The sequence below is a fragment of the Phyllostomus hastatus genome, unplaced genomic scaffold, assembly GCF_019186645.2.
Source record: "Phyllostomus hastatus isolate PE091 unplaced genomic scaffold, TTU_PhHast_1.1 phas_scaffold_501, whole genome shotgun sequence".
In the NCBI taxonomy this organism is placed as follows: Eukaryota; Metazoa; Chordata; class Mammalia; order Chiroptera; family Phyllostomidae; genus Phyllostomus; species Phyllostomus hastatus.
The window spans coordinates 8,936,295-8,954,811 of NW_025334033.1; the positions used below are offsets into that span (position 1 = coordinate 8,936,295).

Sequence of the window (18,517 nt, forward strand, 5' to 3'; positions counted from 1 at the left end):
GACAGATTCTGGAATGAAAGCTTGGTTTTTGTATAAAAGCATCTCAGTATTTTAGGACCTATGAAGTATAAATGTCTTTGTCTTAGAAATTTGTCTTAATTTTCCTCATAGGTGGGATTAGGCTTTGTGCTGCTGCTCAAAGTGGGTCAGGGAACACCTGCTTACTTGGAATAGGCCTTATTAGGCTAAAAGTCAGCTCTCTGCCTCTATTTTACATGTAAAGAAAATTTTCGCTGAAATAGCATTAACCAGAGAGCATATTCTAAACTCTTCAGTACTGCTTTCTACTTGTCTACAACAGCCTCTAAAGTAGGTAACGGTTACGGAAGTGTCAAGCATAAGGAGTTGATAACAAATAAACATAGGGGAATATAATCGCTTCTAATCAAATTTGGTTTATTTTAAGTTTGTACCAAAATATATTCCAGGCAACTCCTCAGATCATCATTTTACTGTCTCATAAGCCTTATGCACAACCGTCATTCCAAAAGCAGCCAAGACGTCCAGCCCCTCGGCCCAGGAATACAGTTAGAATCAACATGATAGGTAAAATGAGGGCAGTGTCCATGGACTGCCCTGACCCTTCCTTTTACCTTGATAGATAGGATATGATTTTAGGACTATGTAATTTGGTGTTGAATATTAATCAGTGAAAAAGATGGGATTGGAGAGTACAAGTTCTGTGTTTTGTTCTTACAGCTCTTTGAGGTCCGTTCACATTACCCGCAGTTAGAAGGAGGCCTTCAGTTCTCTACCCACATTCACTCCTAGAATAGGTCTTAATTTTTCAAGAATTCACTTAAGGGAGATTACAACAGAAACTCAGGCTTAATTAAGTACTTCCCCAATTGCAGATTAGTTGAACAATTAGAATAAAGTAACCAGTGGACAACAGGTAAGAAGATGGTAGCCGTACTAGTTAGGCCCAGGAGCCAGGATACTCCCTTAACCAGTCTGCTCAGTTTCCTGATCTAAGCAGGGTCTAAGGGGGAAAAAAGACTTGATTTTCATCCCCCTTAAGCAGTGGTATTTCTCAAGTCATGAAGGCCATTGTAATGTGGTTAGTTTCCTAAAATTACTTCCAGTTCTTCCAAGTCCTTCTGGAAAGCTGAATCCTAGGGAGACAAGAGAACAAGACTAGGACCCAGAATCTAAGCCACCATTTCCCAAACCACTGGTACCCGAGAAGAAGGGTCCTTTGCTTCCTTTCTGAGCTGTTATCATAGCGCCGACAGGCAAAAGTGTATAGACTCTTTTCTAGGGAAATAAGATTTCAAGGGAAGAAGGTCCAGGAATGACTTGATGAGCCCAGTATTAGAAAAGTTCTTAAAAGTATTACCTCATTAGTGACATCCGGTAGTTCCTTGGCCAGCTTTACCCACTGTCTGGCTTCAGAGTTTTGTCCTAGTTCTCTGTAGCACTGAGAAAAGACAATAGTGAACACCTGGGAGAAATACTAGAAGGGCATAAGTAGGTATGCTTTAGGAGTTTTCAGAATATTATCAACATACACACTTTTCATCTGTATTGAAATAGGTGACTTTACCTTGGAAATATATACCCTTCCTGCTTTGGAAAATCCTGGCTGGATTTCTTCAGCCTGGAGGAGGGAGGAAGACATTTCAGTAAGGTGCTCCCAAATTTATGGCAGGCTCTGAGGTATTTTAGAGATTTCCAGTCCTCCACCTGGAGACTGATTTAGTGGGTCTGGGGCTGGGTGGAAATTATATATATATAAATTTTTATTTTTTTAATAAGCTCTCCAGGTGGTTCTGATTTCCCGTAGAATAGGCAAACAGAACTGCCCCCTGCCAGAAACCCCTCCAAACAATGTCGTTAGGAAGAGTGGTGTCACCGGGGCATTCTTGACTATTGTCCACCCCTTCCCTTCCTCCCCGCCCCCCAATACCTTCAGGAAGCTCTGGAGAGCATCCTGCACAGTAGCACTGAGAGGGCTTTCAAACAAGGCTGCAGCAGTTTTTTTTTCCAGCCAACTCAGGTGAGCAACCTGCCACCAAAAGATCAAGGTATAAATAAAAAGTTTTAGCAAGTATTTTTTAGAAATATTGCATATTCTGTACTGAAAAGAAACAAGTTCAGGACTGGGTCCAATCACAGTAACATCATTCAGAGGAAATGCACTTGAGCCAGACTGAGGCCCCTGCTCCCAAATTTTCACTGCAAGAAGATCAGTGTCACAGGCACTAAGGGTCCTTATATTAAGCCCTGGAATTTAGCTCACCTGGTAATACCACCTGCCAAGGAGAAAGTGACCCATGGGGTTTTCTGGCTGGAGAGCAAGGGCTTTGTCCACATGTTCCTGAGGGGAAAGATATAAATATAAACACCAGACACCAGAATTGATCAGGGAAGAGGGGCAAGTCATTATAGAAGAAACAGCCTTCGCAAGGAGCTAAGACGGAGCAGGGAATATGGACAGCACGAGGGAAAGAAGAGAAGCCTTTCCTCACCTTGAAGCTAAAGCCACTCTGGATGCGCCGCTGGATGCCCTCATGCTCAGCCAGCTGACCACAAAGCACTGCATACCTGAGGGGGAAGCAGCAGCAAGCTCAGGGAGGGACAAGGATGGACTCCCAGCCCATGGCCTAGTGGCATCACCCCTGCACCCTCAACTTAGAGCTGAAGATATCTGTAGATAATTTGTATTTTCACAGACCTGTGGTTCCAATTCATATTCTTTTTGCGAACACAGTGGTAGGCTCTCCTAAGTATACATATTGGGTATAAAAAAGCTGAGTCCTCCGCAGTAAGTCTCTTACACTTAATATTTGGGCAAGGTCTTGATCCAGATGTCCAACAAATTTCTCGTAATGAGTATACATAGGTACCATAAAAACTTAAAAAGCAGTTCTCTAACAATCAGCATCATAGGGTAGGATACCCAAGTACATTGCTTTTTCTCTCCTGAGCAGACACTAAAAAAGAGGTCTCATTAGCCTTGGCAGTATACACATATACCAGCTGTACTCTGGAACAATCAAATTGGGATGAGATAGTCTAGGAATTTCTGATGTTAATTTGAGAACCAATAGAAGCAAAGGAAGAAGGGCTTCTGATTTCAGCCCTCCTTCACATCCTTCCAGGGGGACAAAGCCAGCCAACCAGCTTCCCATCTTGTGTGTGGAAGGACACAGGTCTCATGACCTCATCCCTCCAGCATTGTTTCCAGGGCACAGTTGACAGTAAATGAGTGTCTAAAGGCCCAAGGTGCTTTTTCATATATTCACCAATTATCTGGGGGTATTTTTTCTTCTCCATGTCTCCCCATTCGTGTGGGAGACCAGCAAGCAGCAAGTTTTGTGGGATCTATAGCGGTCCTAACAAAAAACAACGGGGGAGATGTGGGAGGCCACTCTGTGTGGCGTGGGCCCAGCTCCCACTGGGAGATGCACAGGACCCACGCCCATGGATAGGTTTTCCTGTGGGGAATCAGGCCTGCAATGTACCTAGGCCGCTACGAGTCTTGCTTTTTGCTAAAACTCCCTCACCCTGAATTGAGGACATTTACTGCAAAGCGACTCCCTAAAATCCATGCTAAACCTTCCAAGGATGAGTGTAACCAGTTCAATTGCTTTTGCCTTTTCATTTGCAAATATCTCTTCTGTGGTGTGATTACCAGCATCCTCTCCTTTGTTTTCTGTATAAGGTAACCACCTAAAGCGAGCCTGTGCATAGTTAATGAGAATCTTGTCATGTGCCCAGTAAGACAATAAAAACGGATTGGAGCCAGGTCCAAGGCTTTTCCTCCCCTTGAGAGAGAAGCCATGCCGTCCCTTTTCCTCCACAGGACTCGGTAGTCCATGTGAATTTGTCTCTCATTTCATCCATGATGTGGACCCCACGAGCCAGGGTCCACATCCCATTCACAATACAGACCAGGCAAAGGGCCTGGGCTGAGGTGTATATGGGGTGGGTTTACTCTGCCTCTTTCTGTACAGGCAGTGTAAGGACAGCCTGTGGTAAGCACCGGGAGGCCTGGGGGTATTTCTATCAGATACTTCCAGAGGCTCATTTCCATATTTAGTCCAAATAGCTGTTTTCCAAGAATAAGAAAGCATGAGGCCGATTTCCATTCTTGGGAATCCAGGAGCCCCAAGGAAGCCCACAGAGAAGTAGCACCTGTGACACTCTAGTAACAGTGATGACCTGGCCTCTGAGAAGACGCCTTGCAGAGATAAAGTTTCAGCAACAGGCAGAGCTCAGTCTGAGGACAGAGATGGAAAGAAGAGGCAGGAAAGGAACATTTTCACTAACTCTGAGGTGCTGGGACCAGGCCCTAGGTTGGCCCTAACCCATGCAAACTGGCAGAACTTTGCCTCACATGAGACCACAAACAGGGCTGCTGTTTTTGTAAGCAAAGAAACTGACTAAACTTCCTGGGGGGGAACTCACATCCATTTTTATTCTTGCAAGCCAAGCAAAGAAGCCAAAGCTCACCACCAGCCAGGGTAGCAGCTAGAGGAAAGAGGATGTTGTACAGGGGAGGGTAGCTGCAAGCTGGCTCCCTGAGGAGCCAAGAACCCATAAATTTTGTAGCTAAGGTGGCGTACAAAGCTGCTCATTTCTCCAAGCCCCAACAGGAAAAAAGAATAAAGCTTATACTCTCCCCTGCCTCATCCTGAAGGCACCTGCCAAAGAAAACTTCTCTATGTCCCCACCTGGGGGTAGGGTGGGGCATATGGCAGTAACGGCCAAAGCTCCCTCTCCTGGTCCTTCTGGCAGATGCCTTTTTGGCCAGGGCAGAGACCATACAGCCCCTCCCCCTCCATTCTGCTGGCTCTTCCTGGGACCCTGCGTGGCGTTATTACCATTGGTGACAGTCAGCATTCTCATTCCCCTTCTCCAGAGCGGCCTCGGCTTCTTCTTTTCCTATAGGACAAAGGTGATCCAGAGTTGGCAAAGGCCTCCCAAGCACACTTCCTAAGAGGAGGCTTTTGGGAAGAATGACTGCTCCAGCTCTCACGGATGCCTACCCAGCCTGGACTTGATTGGAAATAGTTGTGAACTTGAACAGAGTGAAAAGCTGCAAATAGCTTCTCAGGGATGGCTTCTGCTTCACCTCGCCTCTCTGATCTCTGTCATCACCTGACCCAGCTGGCTTGTGTTCATAGCACCCACTGATGGTGGGTGAACACCCTATTCACCCCCAGGACTTCAAACATGAAGGGACCCAAAGCCGATGTGAAACTGCCCAATACACCTGACCATGGAGGGTCTGTTATTTGGGGTCTGTGAATAGGCTTCAAGGTGTCCAGGAATCTCTCCAAGGAGAGAGGGTTCACAGCTTCAACAATTCTCAAAAGGATCAGTGATCTGAGAACATTAATCACAGCTGTAGGCCAAAACTCTTCACCAAAGCCAAATGGACTGAGGTATGCCCAGAGGTGACTTTCACCTCAGTCTTAAGTTTTCTAGGCACCAAGACTAACAAAGAAATTGAGGCCTAAACACATGAAAGTTCTTGACAAGGGTCCCCTAGAGTGACAAGGAGCATGGAGCCTTCCAGATGAGGACCATCATGCCTATGCAATGGAAAAAAGTGCACCCTGCAAAATGGAGAACTCCTTTGATTAAAATGGAACAAAAGTCATGTGTTGGAATGGTAGATTGGCTAATCTGAAATGTTTCTTTATCCTTAAGTGACAGTAATTATGGTATGTTGTATATGCAACAAATAAATTTTTAAGACGACTGACGAGAACCTTCCATCTCCCTTCCCAAACAGAAGGACCATGTGCCCCCACCAATGAAGAGCATTGTCTCTAAAGGGATTTCTCTCCCTCCCCTTCACAGCACTGTCTCACTAGGGAAATAAATTAAAAATGAGAAACAGTCCCTGCCAAGTTAGCCATGGGGGTGAACATATATCTCCTGAGATCCCAAAGAATAGCTTCCCCCTGGTGGTCCAGCTTCCAGAGGCAGAACAAAATGAAGAACTGTAGACCCAGCAAGGATGGTCCTAAAAAGCTAGGGTCCCACAGTGGGGCTTCCCAAGATACTGCAGAGCCATTTGACCTCCAACAGGAACCAACCTGTCCAGGGTGCTAAGCTCGGGAAACCAGACCAATGCTGGCTGTGGGGGCTCCTAATAAGACATGCTCAATGACCAGAGGGAAAGGAAATGTTCTTGTAGATACCAAAAATAAACCAAAAACTGATCAGAATCCTCAAAAATTTACAAGGCTGTACTTATAAAAGTAGGAGTGTAGACAGATCCATTTTAGATCATGGAATCACAAGACATTGAGGCCCACTGATGGTGCATGCCTCAGGTGTGTGGCAAGGCAGGGCACATCACCTTCCACAAAACCAGTCACTTACAGCAGGATTCTTGGTGACAATGGCAGAGAGGGATGAGCCCTGAGGCTGACATAAATTAGATATGCCCTATTCCCCAGGGCACAGAGGTGGCAGCAGTTGCTAAGTAGATTCCAGGGACTTCTAAGCTAGCAGTGTTCTCCCAAAATACTACTTGCAGGTGCTCACCAAATAACACTCCATTCGTCGTTAGATTACCTGCCCCACAACTGAAGCCAGCAAAAAAACCTTCAGATTAAGATAGGAGATTTTGCCCTCTTTGTGCTTGGGGATTAAGAACAAAGAATTAGGCTGCTACACACAAGTACTCATAAAAACACTCCCAAATCATACCGACAAGCAGAGATTGTTCTCTATATCAAGGATCCCTGGGAGCCAGAGTTAATCCCTAATAAGTAACTGAGCTACAACTGCCCTGGCAGTCTGTATCTCGGCGGTTCCTCTGGGCCCCAAGCAGGTGGGCTGGCTCCATCCCCACAATCAGTCACCTTCCCACCAGGAACCTGTTAGCACTTACCACTAAGAGCATATGACTTCTTCTCGCTCACCTCTTCAGCAAGTTCACACATGTCGCTGTAGGCCCGGGCTAGGCACCAGAGGAAGTCCTGCCGACTTCCATACTACAGACCAAACAGAGAAAATGATGGAGGCCCCTCTTTCCTCAGAGATTTGGGGCTCTGGCCTTCCCACACCCTAGGTTCAAGTTTCCAGGCTAGTGTTACAAATGCTGACTGACAGCCCAGTTTTATGCAGTCCCACATCCCCACACGGCCTCGGTTTCCTGGGCCTTTCACTTTTTTTTTTTTTTCATTGTGTCATCAAGATTCTTTTTCTTGCCCTGGCTGGTGTGGCTCAGTGGATTGAGTGCTGACCTGCGAACCAAAAGGTGACTGGTTTAATTTCCAGTTAGGGCACATGCCTGGGTTGTGGGCCAGGTCCCCAGTAGGGGGCGTGCAAGAGGCAACCACAATATTGATGTCTCTCTCCTTTCCCCTCTCTAAAAATAAATTCTTTTTTAAAAAGGCTCTTTTTCTGTGCCTCATTACATCTTGGAGTTCACGTTTACTTTTATCCTATCAGCAGGCCAGAATGCCCTCATTCTGCAGTATGCCCAAAAAAAGGGAAAGTTCCAATTTGGGGGACATTTATAGACTTGGGTGAACATAAATTCTGGCCATGAACTAGAGGAAAAGAGAATTGCAATTGAGTGAGCTCCACATTTACCCCTGGTGTTAACTTCAAATGGGGTGTGCAGCGTGGGCTCTGCTTCAAGGGAAAAGAAAGGACATTCCAGTTCTCTCCACAGTTCTCTGTACTGTGACAGGTGGAGTTCTTGCAGTGACTCTACAGAAGGCAGAGGACTGCCCTCAGGAGGAAGCTCTGGAGCAGGCAGTAACCCTAGGGGTGGCATTTAGCCCCTTGGAAGAGGATGTTCAACCCTGGGGGACAGGTGCAGAACCAGCCATCTCACCCTCCTTTTCCTTCCCATGTCACCTCGCAGGGTCAATAACCACAGTAGCCTGCTCTCATTCCCTAGAAGTCAGCAGGGAGGAGGGGCCAGCAGACAGGCAGCTGGAGCCTCACCGCTAGCTTGTTGTTGAGCAGCAGCTGGAAGCCCTCCCGCTTGCTCTGCTCACTGCCCTGGTGCAGCTCATCAGCTTGCTGTAGGAGGGGCAGCAGGTCCTCCAAGTCAGGGGAGTCTTCAGCCTCCAGGGCTCTGGGAACCGGGCCTGAAGCCACCTCTGCCTCCAGGTCCACAGAATCCTTTCTCCCCATCTTCACAGTCTCACAGCTCACTTCATCTTCCCCGTCTTCACTCTCCCTGTCAGAGTCCCGCTCATAGTCAGACTCGGCATTAGCTGTTGTGTAACTGTGACAGAGAAACGTTAAGTTACAAGGTCAAAGAAGGGGTCATTCAGCCCTAGAGCTCTAGGGTCTAATCCCCTACCCACAAAGAGGGACTCTCCATGACACTGTTGTCCAGAGCACCAACTAAGAAACATTCCCCCTCACTGAGAGGCAAAAAACTAGTCCTCTAAAGAAAGCTTCCTATGAGAACTATGGGCTAGGAAAATGATTTAAGGGAAGAGTGACCAACTCTGGGGGCACTGTGACAGTGAGGGGCTATTATGAGAATCCCTTGCTTAGCTATTACCAAATCTGCCAGAAAATAGGGAAAAAGAAAAGCCTGGAAAGGTATGTACCAAAAGGTTGCCAGTCAACCTCTCAGGGTAGAAGAATTAAAAGGAAATTATTTTTCATCTTTTAATATGATTGCTTTAGTGAGCATATATTCTTATAACTAAAAAAGAAATGAATGTTTAAGATACAAACTTTAGGGGGTATAAAGGGACTAAATGGTAATGGGAAAAGTTTTGGAAAACCCAAAACTTTAAAGTAGGTGGAGCTGATCTCCTGAGCTACATGGCTCACCAGGCTCTCGGCCAATCACTTTTGCTTTATCAGCCAAAGGCACCTGTCAGAACCAACATGGGTGGGTGCCAGCCTCGGAGGCCGTGGGCAGCCAGATATCCACATTTTCTTTCTCAATTCAATGTGTACTCTATCCCAGGTCAGTAACCAAACCTAAACTACAACAGAAGTAGCCCTTAGAAATGTCTGGAATTGCTGGGGGTGGAGTGACGGCCATTTGTAGCTAGAAGCAGGAGAGGAGGAAGATGAAAACAGAACCCCCTGGGGAAGTATCTGAGGCCACCATAAGCCAGGGGTCTCCTAGGGAACCCCAACCTCAATGCACCCATTGAACAGAAAGCCAAATTTCTCTCAGATCTTGGTCTCTACCAGCAGCTGATTAGGGTGTTTTTCCTAACTGCCAACTGAATCAGACAAAAACTGAGCAGGGAGGAAGGTAAGACTTGTGCAGACAGGCCTACAGACTGAGTAAGAAAATGTAGGTTCTGTGAGCCAGAAGGTTCTGAAGCACATGAGAAGACCAGGGACAAGCTTTCCTCCATCTTGGAATGAGAGAGACGGGGAGGATCCCTATTGCTGGAGCAAAACAGAACTGAAGGGGAGATGAGGGAGACACCTACAAATAAATTCAATACAAGAAGCCTAGGGCCCTGGCCAGATCTGCCAAGGTTGCGGGTTCGATCCCGTCAGGGCACATACAAGAAACAACTAATGAGTGCATAAATAGGTAGAACAAAAAATCGATTTTTTTCTTTTTCCTCTCTCTCTTTTCCCCCCAGTTGGCCAAAAAGTTCATTTGTGTTTTTTTTTTCCATACAATGGCTCTAGTAGTGCTTAGTTGTCTTTAACTTCATTTGAAACAATTTTGTTAGATTGTATTGTGACAGCTGTCATATCAGCATGCACTTTTTTAAAAAACCTATCAAAATTGGTGAATTTTTGTATAGCCATTTCAACATTGAAGTTGGAAGAAAATATGAAACATTTTTGGTATATTGTGTTTTATTATTTCAAGAAAAGTAAAAATGCAGCTGAAACACAACAAAGATTTGTGCGGTGTATGGAGAAGGTGCAGTGACTAATCAAACATGTCAATATGGTTTGCAAAGTTTCATGCTGGAGATTTCTCGCTGGACAACGCTCTAGGGTCAGGTAGACCAGTTGAAGTTGATAGAGATCAAATCGAGATATTAATTGAGAACAGTCAATGTTATACCAAGCAGGAGATGACTAGCATAATCGAAATATCCAAATCAATAAAGTTATTGGTGAAAATGAAAAATGTCTTTTATTTTACAGAAAAAACCATATGGAGTTTTTTGCCAACCTAATATATATGAGGTCTGTCCAAAAAGTATTCAGCCACAGAATATGAAAATAGAGACATTTATTGAAGAAGATACTAGAAACACTGTACATTGGACAATGACTCCTCCATCTTCTTAAAAGTAGGTACCTTGGGACACAGTTCTCCCAATCGCCATCAGCTGCCCCATCATATTTTTCTGAATTTCATGGACAGTCTGAAATCTCTTCCCTTTCAAAGGTGATTTTAGTTTTGGGAAAAGCCAGAAATCACAGGACACCAAACCTGGGCCGTAGGGGGGCTGAGTCACCCAGGTGATTTGACGTTCCGCCAAAAACACTGCACGAGACATGATGCTTGAGTGGGCACATTGTCAAAGTGAAGCTGCCAATCACCAGTTGCCCATAGCTGCAGCCTTCGGATGACTCAGTTTCCACAGAGGAATGCTTAATGCAAAATTTGATGTGGATTCATTGTTCTACTAGTTCAGTCATTTTGAATGTGACGGCCACACAGTACACATGCTCAGTCAGTGGCATCTACCAGCCCCACTGACCAGTACAGTGACGTACTAGTACATTAACTAGTACAGTATTGTTCACGCGTGCACATTCCAGTCCACTCTCCTTGGCTGCCAGGTTACATCGATGTCGTGCAAACCATTCTCATTATATTAACAATGGCTGGACTTTTCAGGACAGACTTCATATATATCCCTCCCTCCCTCCCTTTCTCCCCATCCCTCTCCTTCCCTTCTCTCTCTGAAGTCTAAAATCAATAAATAAAAATTAAAAACAAAAAAAAGGCAGCCTAAAGTCAGGGGCTGAACGCTGTGCTAGGCCAGAAAGCCAGAGATGGCAAGGAAGCAGCCTCCATCTAGAAGGTGCCAAGTGAGCAATCAGCCCCGGTGTCTAGTCCACACTGACTGCTGCTTTATAGAGGAGCTTCCACAGTCCCCGAAGAAAAGGGCCCTAGTAACATCTGCTATAAAAACCTATAAGGTATTTAAAGCCTTAGCTTCACCCTGCTTTTTAAGAAGTTATCAAGTTATCTTTCTCCTCTAGTAATTTGCAGTAAAAACTTTAGAAATTAAAGGGACAAGAAAAACCCTGACTGGTGTGGCTCAGTTGCTTGGGCATTGTGCAAAGAAGCAAAAGGTCTCCAGTTCGATTCCTGATCAGGGCACATGCCTGGGTTGTGGGTTCAGTCCCCGGTCAGAGCGCATACGTGAGGCAACCAATTGATGTTTCTGTCCCTCTATTTCTCTTTCCCTTCCCCTCTCTCTAAAAATAAATAAATAAAATCTTAAAAAATAAAGGGACAAGGAAGAGTGGCATCAGATTTCACAATCAACCTAGTGGTGACGAGTGAGACCACACAGGGCATCCCAGAGAAACTCCCAACCTGTTCCTCAGGCCTGGACGATAACCTGCCCCTATCTAGTCAGCCAGGCCCAAAGGCAAGTAGGTGAATGGATTATCTGGGTCTCATCACCTCCAATTTCAAAAAAGAGGGGAGACCCCATTCCCTGCTGGATTGAAGGCTGTCTTAGTCAGTCAGGAGGTCAAATCAAGAGTCTACCAGGAAGGGACCCCTCCTCATATGCTTAGAGCACGGGTATCAGCAGTGTCTCCAGGAAGCAGAGGAAGGAAGAAAATCCTAGTTTGTGATCCCTCTGGGTCCTAAAGTCGAAGAAGGAGAGGCCAGGAGGGCCCTTATTGTCACCCACAGTGAGAGATGGTAGAGCCCTATGAGGCAGGGGCGCTCCAGCAAGGCTGGTGCAGTGAGGAGGTCTTTTACTGCACCTCATCCCCACTTCAAGGAACTTTGCCTCACTCACTCGCAGCCCCACTTCCTGGTGCGCAGCGGGCAAACACTTGCTGAGTGTGCACTGACATCAGCCCCATGGGCTTACAGGGCTTGAGAAGAGACGGACCATGTGCCAGAGCTACATGGGCTGCCATCCCTGTATTCACATCATGCTCTCACGCCTCTTGGACCACCAACCCAGACCTGGAGAAACCCACCAGAGAGAAAGGGGCGGTCCTTTTGTATGGTATACCATGCAGCTTCTGAGATCAGCAAGGGATTGGCAGGGAACTTTGGAAAGGCCATTTGGATCTGTGCATTCAGACAGAGCACACTGTTCCCACTGTGGGTTGGGGAGCCTGAAGTTATCCTACTCTACTCCTTGAGTGATCAAGGACTCAGTTCCACTTATCTCCCCTCCTAGCAATTAAGTTTCTTTCCTTAACATCCTCCTAAGCCCATTAGAGAGACCAGCTGGAGCATTCAAAAAAAGCAGGTATGGGACCTGACCCTGAGACATTCCCAGTAGTGCAGAAGATAACACCAACCTAAATGAGGTGACAAACGCCCAAGAAGGAAAGGAGGTCGCAGGCAATCTCTCTTGGATGGGATGTCTGGAAGGCTTGCTGGAGGGGCTGGTGTTTTAGGGCAAGCTGGGTTTTTACAGGGAGGGAACCAAAGGCTGTCTTTACTACAACGCTCGGGCCCACACAGTGGTTCTGCCATTGGGCACCCGTGCTAGATTTGGTTATAGCGGACCCACCCAGTGGTTCTGCCTCTGCCGCATTCAGTCAGTTCCCGGTGGGGGAAAAGGGAATACAGCTTTCAGTAGAGTTGAGTAGACCATCAAATATTCTTACCCTTTCATCCCTCAAAGAGGCACTCCTGCCCTCGGGCCCACCCGTTCAAAGTCATTCCAGAGTTTGAGGCCTCCTCCCATTATTTCCCCTTGACCTATATGCACTGACCATGGCAAAAAAAATTAGTCACTATGGCCACTGCCCCAGATGGCAGCCAGCTAAATCAGAGTCTTGCATCACACGCCCCCACTGGCTTCCACATGACACAAAGTCAGTCACGGGGTGGCCTGCTGGAGCTCTGATGAAGAAAGCCACCATCCCTCTCCCACCATCACGGGCAGGGTGTCTTGCCCTTGCGGGAACCCCAGTGAGCACCCACAAGCTGCCCGGGTTAAACGCCAGCTCTCACTGCCCACAGAAATTTGCATAACTTCTAGAAATCACCAAGGACCTTGAGTTCCACATCCTGGTCTTGGGCAGAGCTGTGACCTCTCCTGTCCTACCCTCTTACAAAATCCAAATGTCAATGCCCCACGCAAGTAACCTGCTTCCTCGGGTGCAGAGAGATGCTCCTTAAGTCTCAGGGCCCATTACCAACCATTTTGTCCTCCTTTCAGTCCAGATGAGTCAAATATTTCATTCTACCCCTCCCTAAAACAGCCTCTGGAAGCATCTCTCAGCCCAGAGTTATTAGGCAAATTGAACAGAAAAGGGCCACGTGCGCTCGCCCTTGAGAATACAGAAAATAGGGATCAGAGGACCCAGGCACCAGTAGTCATGAATGGAGCACTAATGCTGTACCACGACTTCACTTGTTTCAAGAGGCCCCTGAGCTATAATTCAATCTAGCACAGGTGCCCAATGGCAGTGACATGGAAAAAGAGTAATACTATTCTTAATTTTCTTAGAAAACCAAATGAGGAGAGGCAGGAGAATATAATGGCCCAAACAAGAAAACACAGCTGAAATCTCTGGAGCATGATGTACTGAACATACTGCACTGCTGTGGGCAGCGAGCGGTGGCAGCTCTTGGTCACCGGGCAGAACTCCCGAGGGCTGCATGGGACAGGTCTTCCTGTGAAAGCCCTTCTGTGCCCTGATGACCACGCCATTCCTAAGATCACAGACCCTCACGCCCTTGCAGATGAGCCCAGCTAAGCTTGAACTTGGTCGGTGTACAACCCTGGGCAAGGCATCAAATCTCACTAAGCCTCAAGTCTGCTCTGAGAAACAGAAAAACAGCCCCTACTCCATAGTACCCTTGTGAGGATTAAGTGAGAAAATGCCTCTAATGTGCTCAGCACAGTCTGTCACAGGGAAGAATAACCAGTTGTTATGTTATAAGGTGTTTCAGCTAAAGACGGACAACCCTGCAAAGATCGTCCTGAAAGGCCTGTTTGTAGCTAAATCAGTCATTCTGACCCAACAGAAGACTCAGGTGTTCTCTGCACCAACCTTTTCCTCGAGGAGGAAGAAAGGTCAGCAGAGGAGACCTCAAGCAGACCACCTGGATCGCTGGAGCTGGCAACAAGATCGGGCATTGCAACAAAGATGTTTATTCAGACTTCACGTTGGGGACCAAAGTTTCAAAATGGCACTACGGTTTAAAACCCAAAGTTTTAGCCTGACCAAGTCTGGAGACTCCACGAGACTCCCGCCTGCTCCCCCCACACAGTAAGGCGTATGGTCAGACCTGCTGGGCCCCGATTACCGGCTCCGCCACCTCCCACCTGCACAGCTGGCAAGAGCGCAAGCCTCCCTGTGGGAAGAGGACTTCTAGGAAAGGGGAGCATGCTCAGTGAAGCAAATAAAGTTCTTGTGGTTAATGTTATAAGAAAACAGAAATAAGCCCTGGCTGGCGTAGCTCAGTGGATTGAGTGCAGGCTGCGAACCAAAGTGTCACAGGTTCGATTCCCAGTCAGGGCACATGCCTGGGTTGCAGGCCATGACCCCCAGCAACCGCACACTGATGTTTCTCTCTCTCTCTCTCTCTTTCTCCCTCCATTCCCTCTCTAAAAATAAATAAATAAAATAAAATAAAAATTTAAAAAAGAAAATAGAAATAAAAAGTACATGATGATGTAAAAAACATGCCTATGCAGAGGAAACCAACAGATGCAAGTAGTGACCACTGTTGACGTCTCCATTTTTCTGGGTGATATGAGGGGGATGGCTTTTCTTATTTCAGCTATTCTGTATTTATTTATACCCTTACTTTATTCCAAAAAATGTTTACAGCAGTTTGGTGTGAATTTTCCACTGATAAACATTACTTTTACAAAACAGAACCTGATCAGAGCCACAGCTACTTCCAGGAGAGAGGACTCACCCCCCTTCGCTCTCAGCATCTGTGAATGTGCCTCCCGAAGTCGCTGTGAAGTAGATGGAGCTGGAGCCAGTGGAGTCACTCCTCTCTCGGGCGAAGGGGAACCTTCGCCGCCGGGCCACTCTCTGGTTCTCTTCCATGTGGGATCTGAAAGGCAGGGAGGCATGAGGTCCCATCCAGCCTTTCTTTCCCCTCACGGAAAAGGAGCCTCTTACTACCGCTCCTCATTAAAGGGCAAAGAACAGAGACAAGAACAGAGAAAATGGTAAGTCTCTACACTCAAGAAAACAACAAGGGCAGCCCCCTGGGCAAACCAGAGCAGACCAGGTTAGTCAGGATGAAGCATTTCAGCTGTTACAACAGACCGTGAGGGCCCAAAAGCAGCAAGGAACTTGTACAAGGCCAGCTTCCCTGCCAATTAGGTGAGAAGCTATAAATCTGCTTCCTCCTTAGAGATGGAGGGCAAAGGCCAAAAGGCTCAGCTGAAAAACCTGTAGGGGCAGGGGAAAAGGCAGGAGAGGAGGCTGCCTTACTCACCGGAATTCCCCAACAATCTGCCCGGCAAGCCCCTGCAGGCTGCCCCTCAGCTCCTCCACCTCCCGCCGCAGAGCCACCAGGCTGGTCAGCACAAAGTCCAGGCGGTCCAGCACCATCTCCTGCCCTTCTCGTGAAAGGCTGGGCAGCAGCGCAGCATCTCCAGCCTCACCTGGAACTGCCCGCAATGGCCTCACTGAAGGAAGGAGGACAGGAGACAGTGATGTCCATGGGACATAGTGAGGAAAAGGTCTTGTGCCTAGAATTCAAGAACACTTGCTTCTCACTGGAGTTCAATTTACAAAGACCCTCGAGGCTCAGAAAGCTTATGTTCACAGCTAAGTCCCGTTAACAAGTACCAAATAACTCTCCAGAAAAAGCATTGCGGTCCCAATCTGCAAACAACAGCCGCTGTTCTATGAACCTTCCACACCAGGGCCTTTGGCAGTATTTCATGCAATGGCAGATGACATAAAATGCTTGCAAGAGTGAGGTTCCTCAAAGTCTGGACAGCTGCCCTGCTGGAATAAAAGAAAAACCTTTACCTGACTACAGGCCTAATTTGGAGATATTGCGGGTTTCGTTCCAGACCACTGCAATGGGTCAAGTATCACAATAAAGTGAGTCGTAATCTTTTGCTGCTGAAGGGCCTTGCCTTCAATTAAAAAAAAAAAAGTAATGCCTGTGAAGTGCAATAAAGCAAAGCACAATAAAACAAGGTGTGCCTCTATACAGTGCCCAAATACCGGTCATTTCCAACCACACAGCAAAACTAAAATTGAGCTCACTCAGCTTCTGATCTTCCACTTCCAAAAGAATATCGAAGAGCCCTAGCTGGGTAGCTCAGTTAGTTAGAGCATCGTCCTGATACTCGAGGTAGCAGGTTCGATCACCAGTCAGGGCACATACAAGAAGCGACCAATGAATGTGTAAATAAGTGGAACAACAAATCAATGTTTCTCTTTTTCTCTCCCTCACTTTCCTTCTCTAAAATCAATCATTTTTTTAAATTAAGGAAATAGAATAGCAAAGAAAATTCTGAGCTCAAGAACTTCTTTTAACTGTCATCAGAGAGAAGCAAAGAGAAAAAGGACAGTTACTGAAAGAAAAGGTACCTGGAAAAAGCCCATCAAAACCCACTGGAAAAACACCATCACCAAGCCCTGAAATGAGCTCTCGCTAAATGCCAACAGTAAATGCCAGCAAACTGAGTGTTACCTAAGGCAATTTTACTGGAAAAATGTAAAAACGGGAAAGAAACCAGGGAGGCAGAACCCACAGGCTAGCAAGCATAAATCTGTTAATTCTAGTAGTAATCTACACCAGATTACAATACACAGCCAACAGTGTTCGAGACTGCAGAGTAAGAAAGATTCCTGGAAACAAGGCCACTTTCTCCCCTCCTCAGCAGAAGGACTACTGCTAAGGAATTACAACAAATGAACCACTAGGAAAACCACTGGGAAAGTAACACAATCTTTTTTTTATCTTGATTTCATCATAAGAAGGATAAAAACACCTGAACTAGATAGTCTCTAAGGTCCCTTCAAATTCTAATATGTAATTTCTCACATCAGCCTCAGGATTTTGAACTCCTGCGAGATTAGTTTTTTCTTTCTCCTACTTTAGGACTCTTCCTCTACCTATCAAACACAGCATCCAACACTAAGCAAGTGCTATATACATATGGCACCATTGTGGCCAGAACTAAAAGTGAAAGCTAAACAGCCTTTTCACAATATACTTTCCTGGGATTATAAGAGAAAGAGTACAGAACAGGGAGAATGTTTCCCTTTTCAATAAGCTTTTCAAAAAGGTGAGAGACTCTCAAGCACCTGCCTTCCTTGTCCTGTCCCACAGGTTCTGCTAAAGGCAGCCTGGTTCCCCGGCCCATCGGTCAGCGGACCCGCTCCTACCCTGGCGTCCGGGTTCTGAAGTCTGCGTGAGGTCCAGTGAGTTGGGCAGGAGCTGGTTCTGGACATGGCGCTGGGTCCGTTTCCATCGCTGGCTGTAAAGGGCACACAGGAATCCAAGGCCCGCGGCGGTGCCCAACAGCAGTCCCAGCCCGTAGCGGGCACCGCCCAAGACCCCCAATCTAGACATGATGCACCTGCAGCCCGCGTGAGCCACCGGGAGCAAGCGGGCGTGGGGAGAGAGATTCGTGAGCGTGGTCCACCCACCGCCACGCCGAGCCCCTGGAGACATCTCTTTGCCCATGCCCTGAGTTCCCATCTACCCTCACCCCCTCCGGACCCTGAGACTCGGCCAGCCCCCAGAGCCTAACTACTGCGCCTCTCACCCAGCGTGGACACAGCCTCTCCTCCAACACGCCCCCTAGCCCTGATCTTAGAGTCAGGTTTCTGGGCTTCCAAACCCTCCTCTCTAGCCTCGCGACATTGCCCACCACACGCCCGCCGCCCTGGCCGCAAACTCCTGGCCTTCCCCGCGTACTTTGCAGGTACCGAGGCCTTGCAGGGAATAAACTCAGACCCTCACCCGGCCGCTCAACACCATAGCAGCAGTTGCCACCGCCACACGCTGTCAATGACCGTGACGTCATTAAACAGCGCCGTAAACTCCGCGGGACGTTGGAAGGCGCACTGAGATGACCACCCTAGGTCGCTCCTCCCGCCCAAATTTTTTCCGGGGCGGGGCCAGCACCCTGGCGGGAAAAGGAAACCGAATCCGAGCGAGAAGGGGAAGGTTGGTTTTTGGGGGCGGAGGCTCGAGCAGAAGCCTTGCGGTGTGGCCAGCTGAGTTGCCGCTTCTCTCCAGTCACACCAGATTATCTGCTGTTCCCAGAATATCTTTCTGCCTTCTCGTCTACTGTCGCTTCCTCCTAGAATAACCCATTCTCTAACTCTGACTTCATTTGGGCTTAATTTGTTCATGCATTTTTACGAAAACCGTTTACTAAACACTAGACACTAGCGCCTTTCTCAATTCAAATTAGAACAGATAAATTGGTTA

The 18,517-nt window shown here is 47.2% G+C and overlaps 1 protein-coding gene and 1 pseudogene across 3 annotated transcripts; both read right to left on the bottom strand.

Moving 5' to 3' along the window:
- Positions 1–375: 375 nt before the first annotated feature.
- RMDN3 (regulator of microtubule dynamics 3) lies at positions 376–18,117 on the bottom strand. Of its 3 annotated transcripts, none has more exons than XM_045822689.1 (13): positions 18,044–18,117; positions 17,464–17,657; positions 15,551–15,743; positions 15,017–15,160; positions 7,924–8,209; positions 6,857–6,959; positions 4,830–4,890; positions 2,472–2,547; positions 2,243–2,320; positions 1,910–2,008; positions 1,547–1,600; positions 1,340–1,420; positions 376–1,115 (listed from the first exon to the last, which is right to left on the bottom strand). In XM_045822689.1, the coding sequence occupies exons 2-13, from the start codon at positions 17,648–17,650 to the stop codon at positions 1,062–1,064; spliced, it is 1,416 nt and encodes a 471-aa protein (XP_045678645.1). In that variant the 5' UTR covers positions 17,651–17,657; positions 18,044–18,117; the 3' UTR covers positions 376–1,061. The 3 variants fall into 3 exon arrangements, with proteins under 3 accessions (XP_045678645.1, XP_045678644.1, XP_045678646.1); XM_045822688.1 differs by having other exon boundaries at positions 17,999–18,117; XM_045822690.1 differs by lacking the exons at positions 17,464–17,657; positions 18,044–18,117 and adding an exon at positions 16,093–16,172.
- LOC123809048 lies at positions 3,874–3,997 on the bottom strand (annotated as a pseudogene).
- Positions 18,118–18,517: the final 400 nt, after the last annotated feature.

Bases quoted from the DNA above. Each gene is read 5' to 3' on its own strand.
- RMDN3 (XM_045822689.1), bottom strand. From the start codon at position 17,650: ATGTCTAGATTGGGGGTCTTGGGCGGTGCCCGCTACGGGCTGGGACTG. The intron at 1,601-1,909 runs GTATTGGGGGGC...TCCCTCCTCCAG, and splicing joins CTCTCCAGAGCTTCCTGAAG to GCTGAAGAAATCCAGCCAGG. The intron at 1,421-1,546 runs GTAAAGTCACCT...GTCTTTTCTCAG, and splicing joins GAAGGGTATATATTTCCAAG to TGCTACAGAGAACTAGGACA.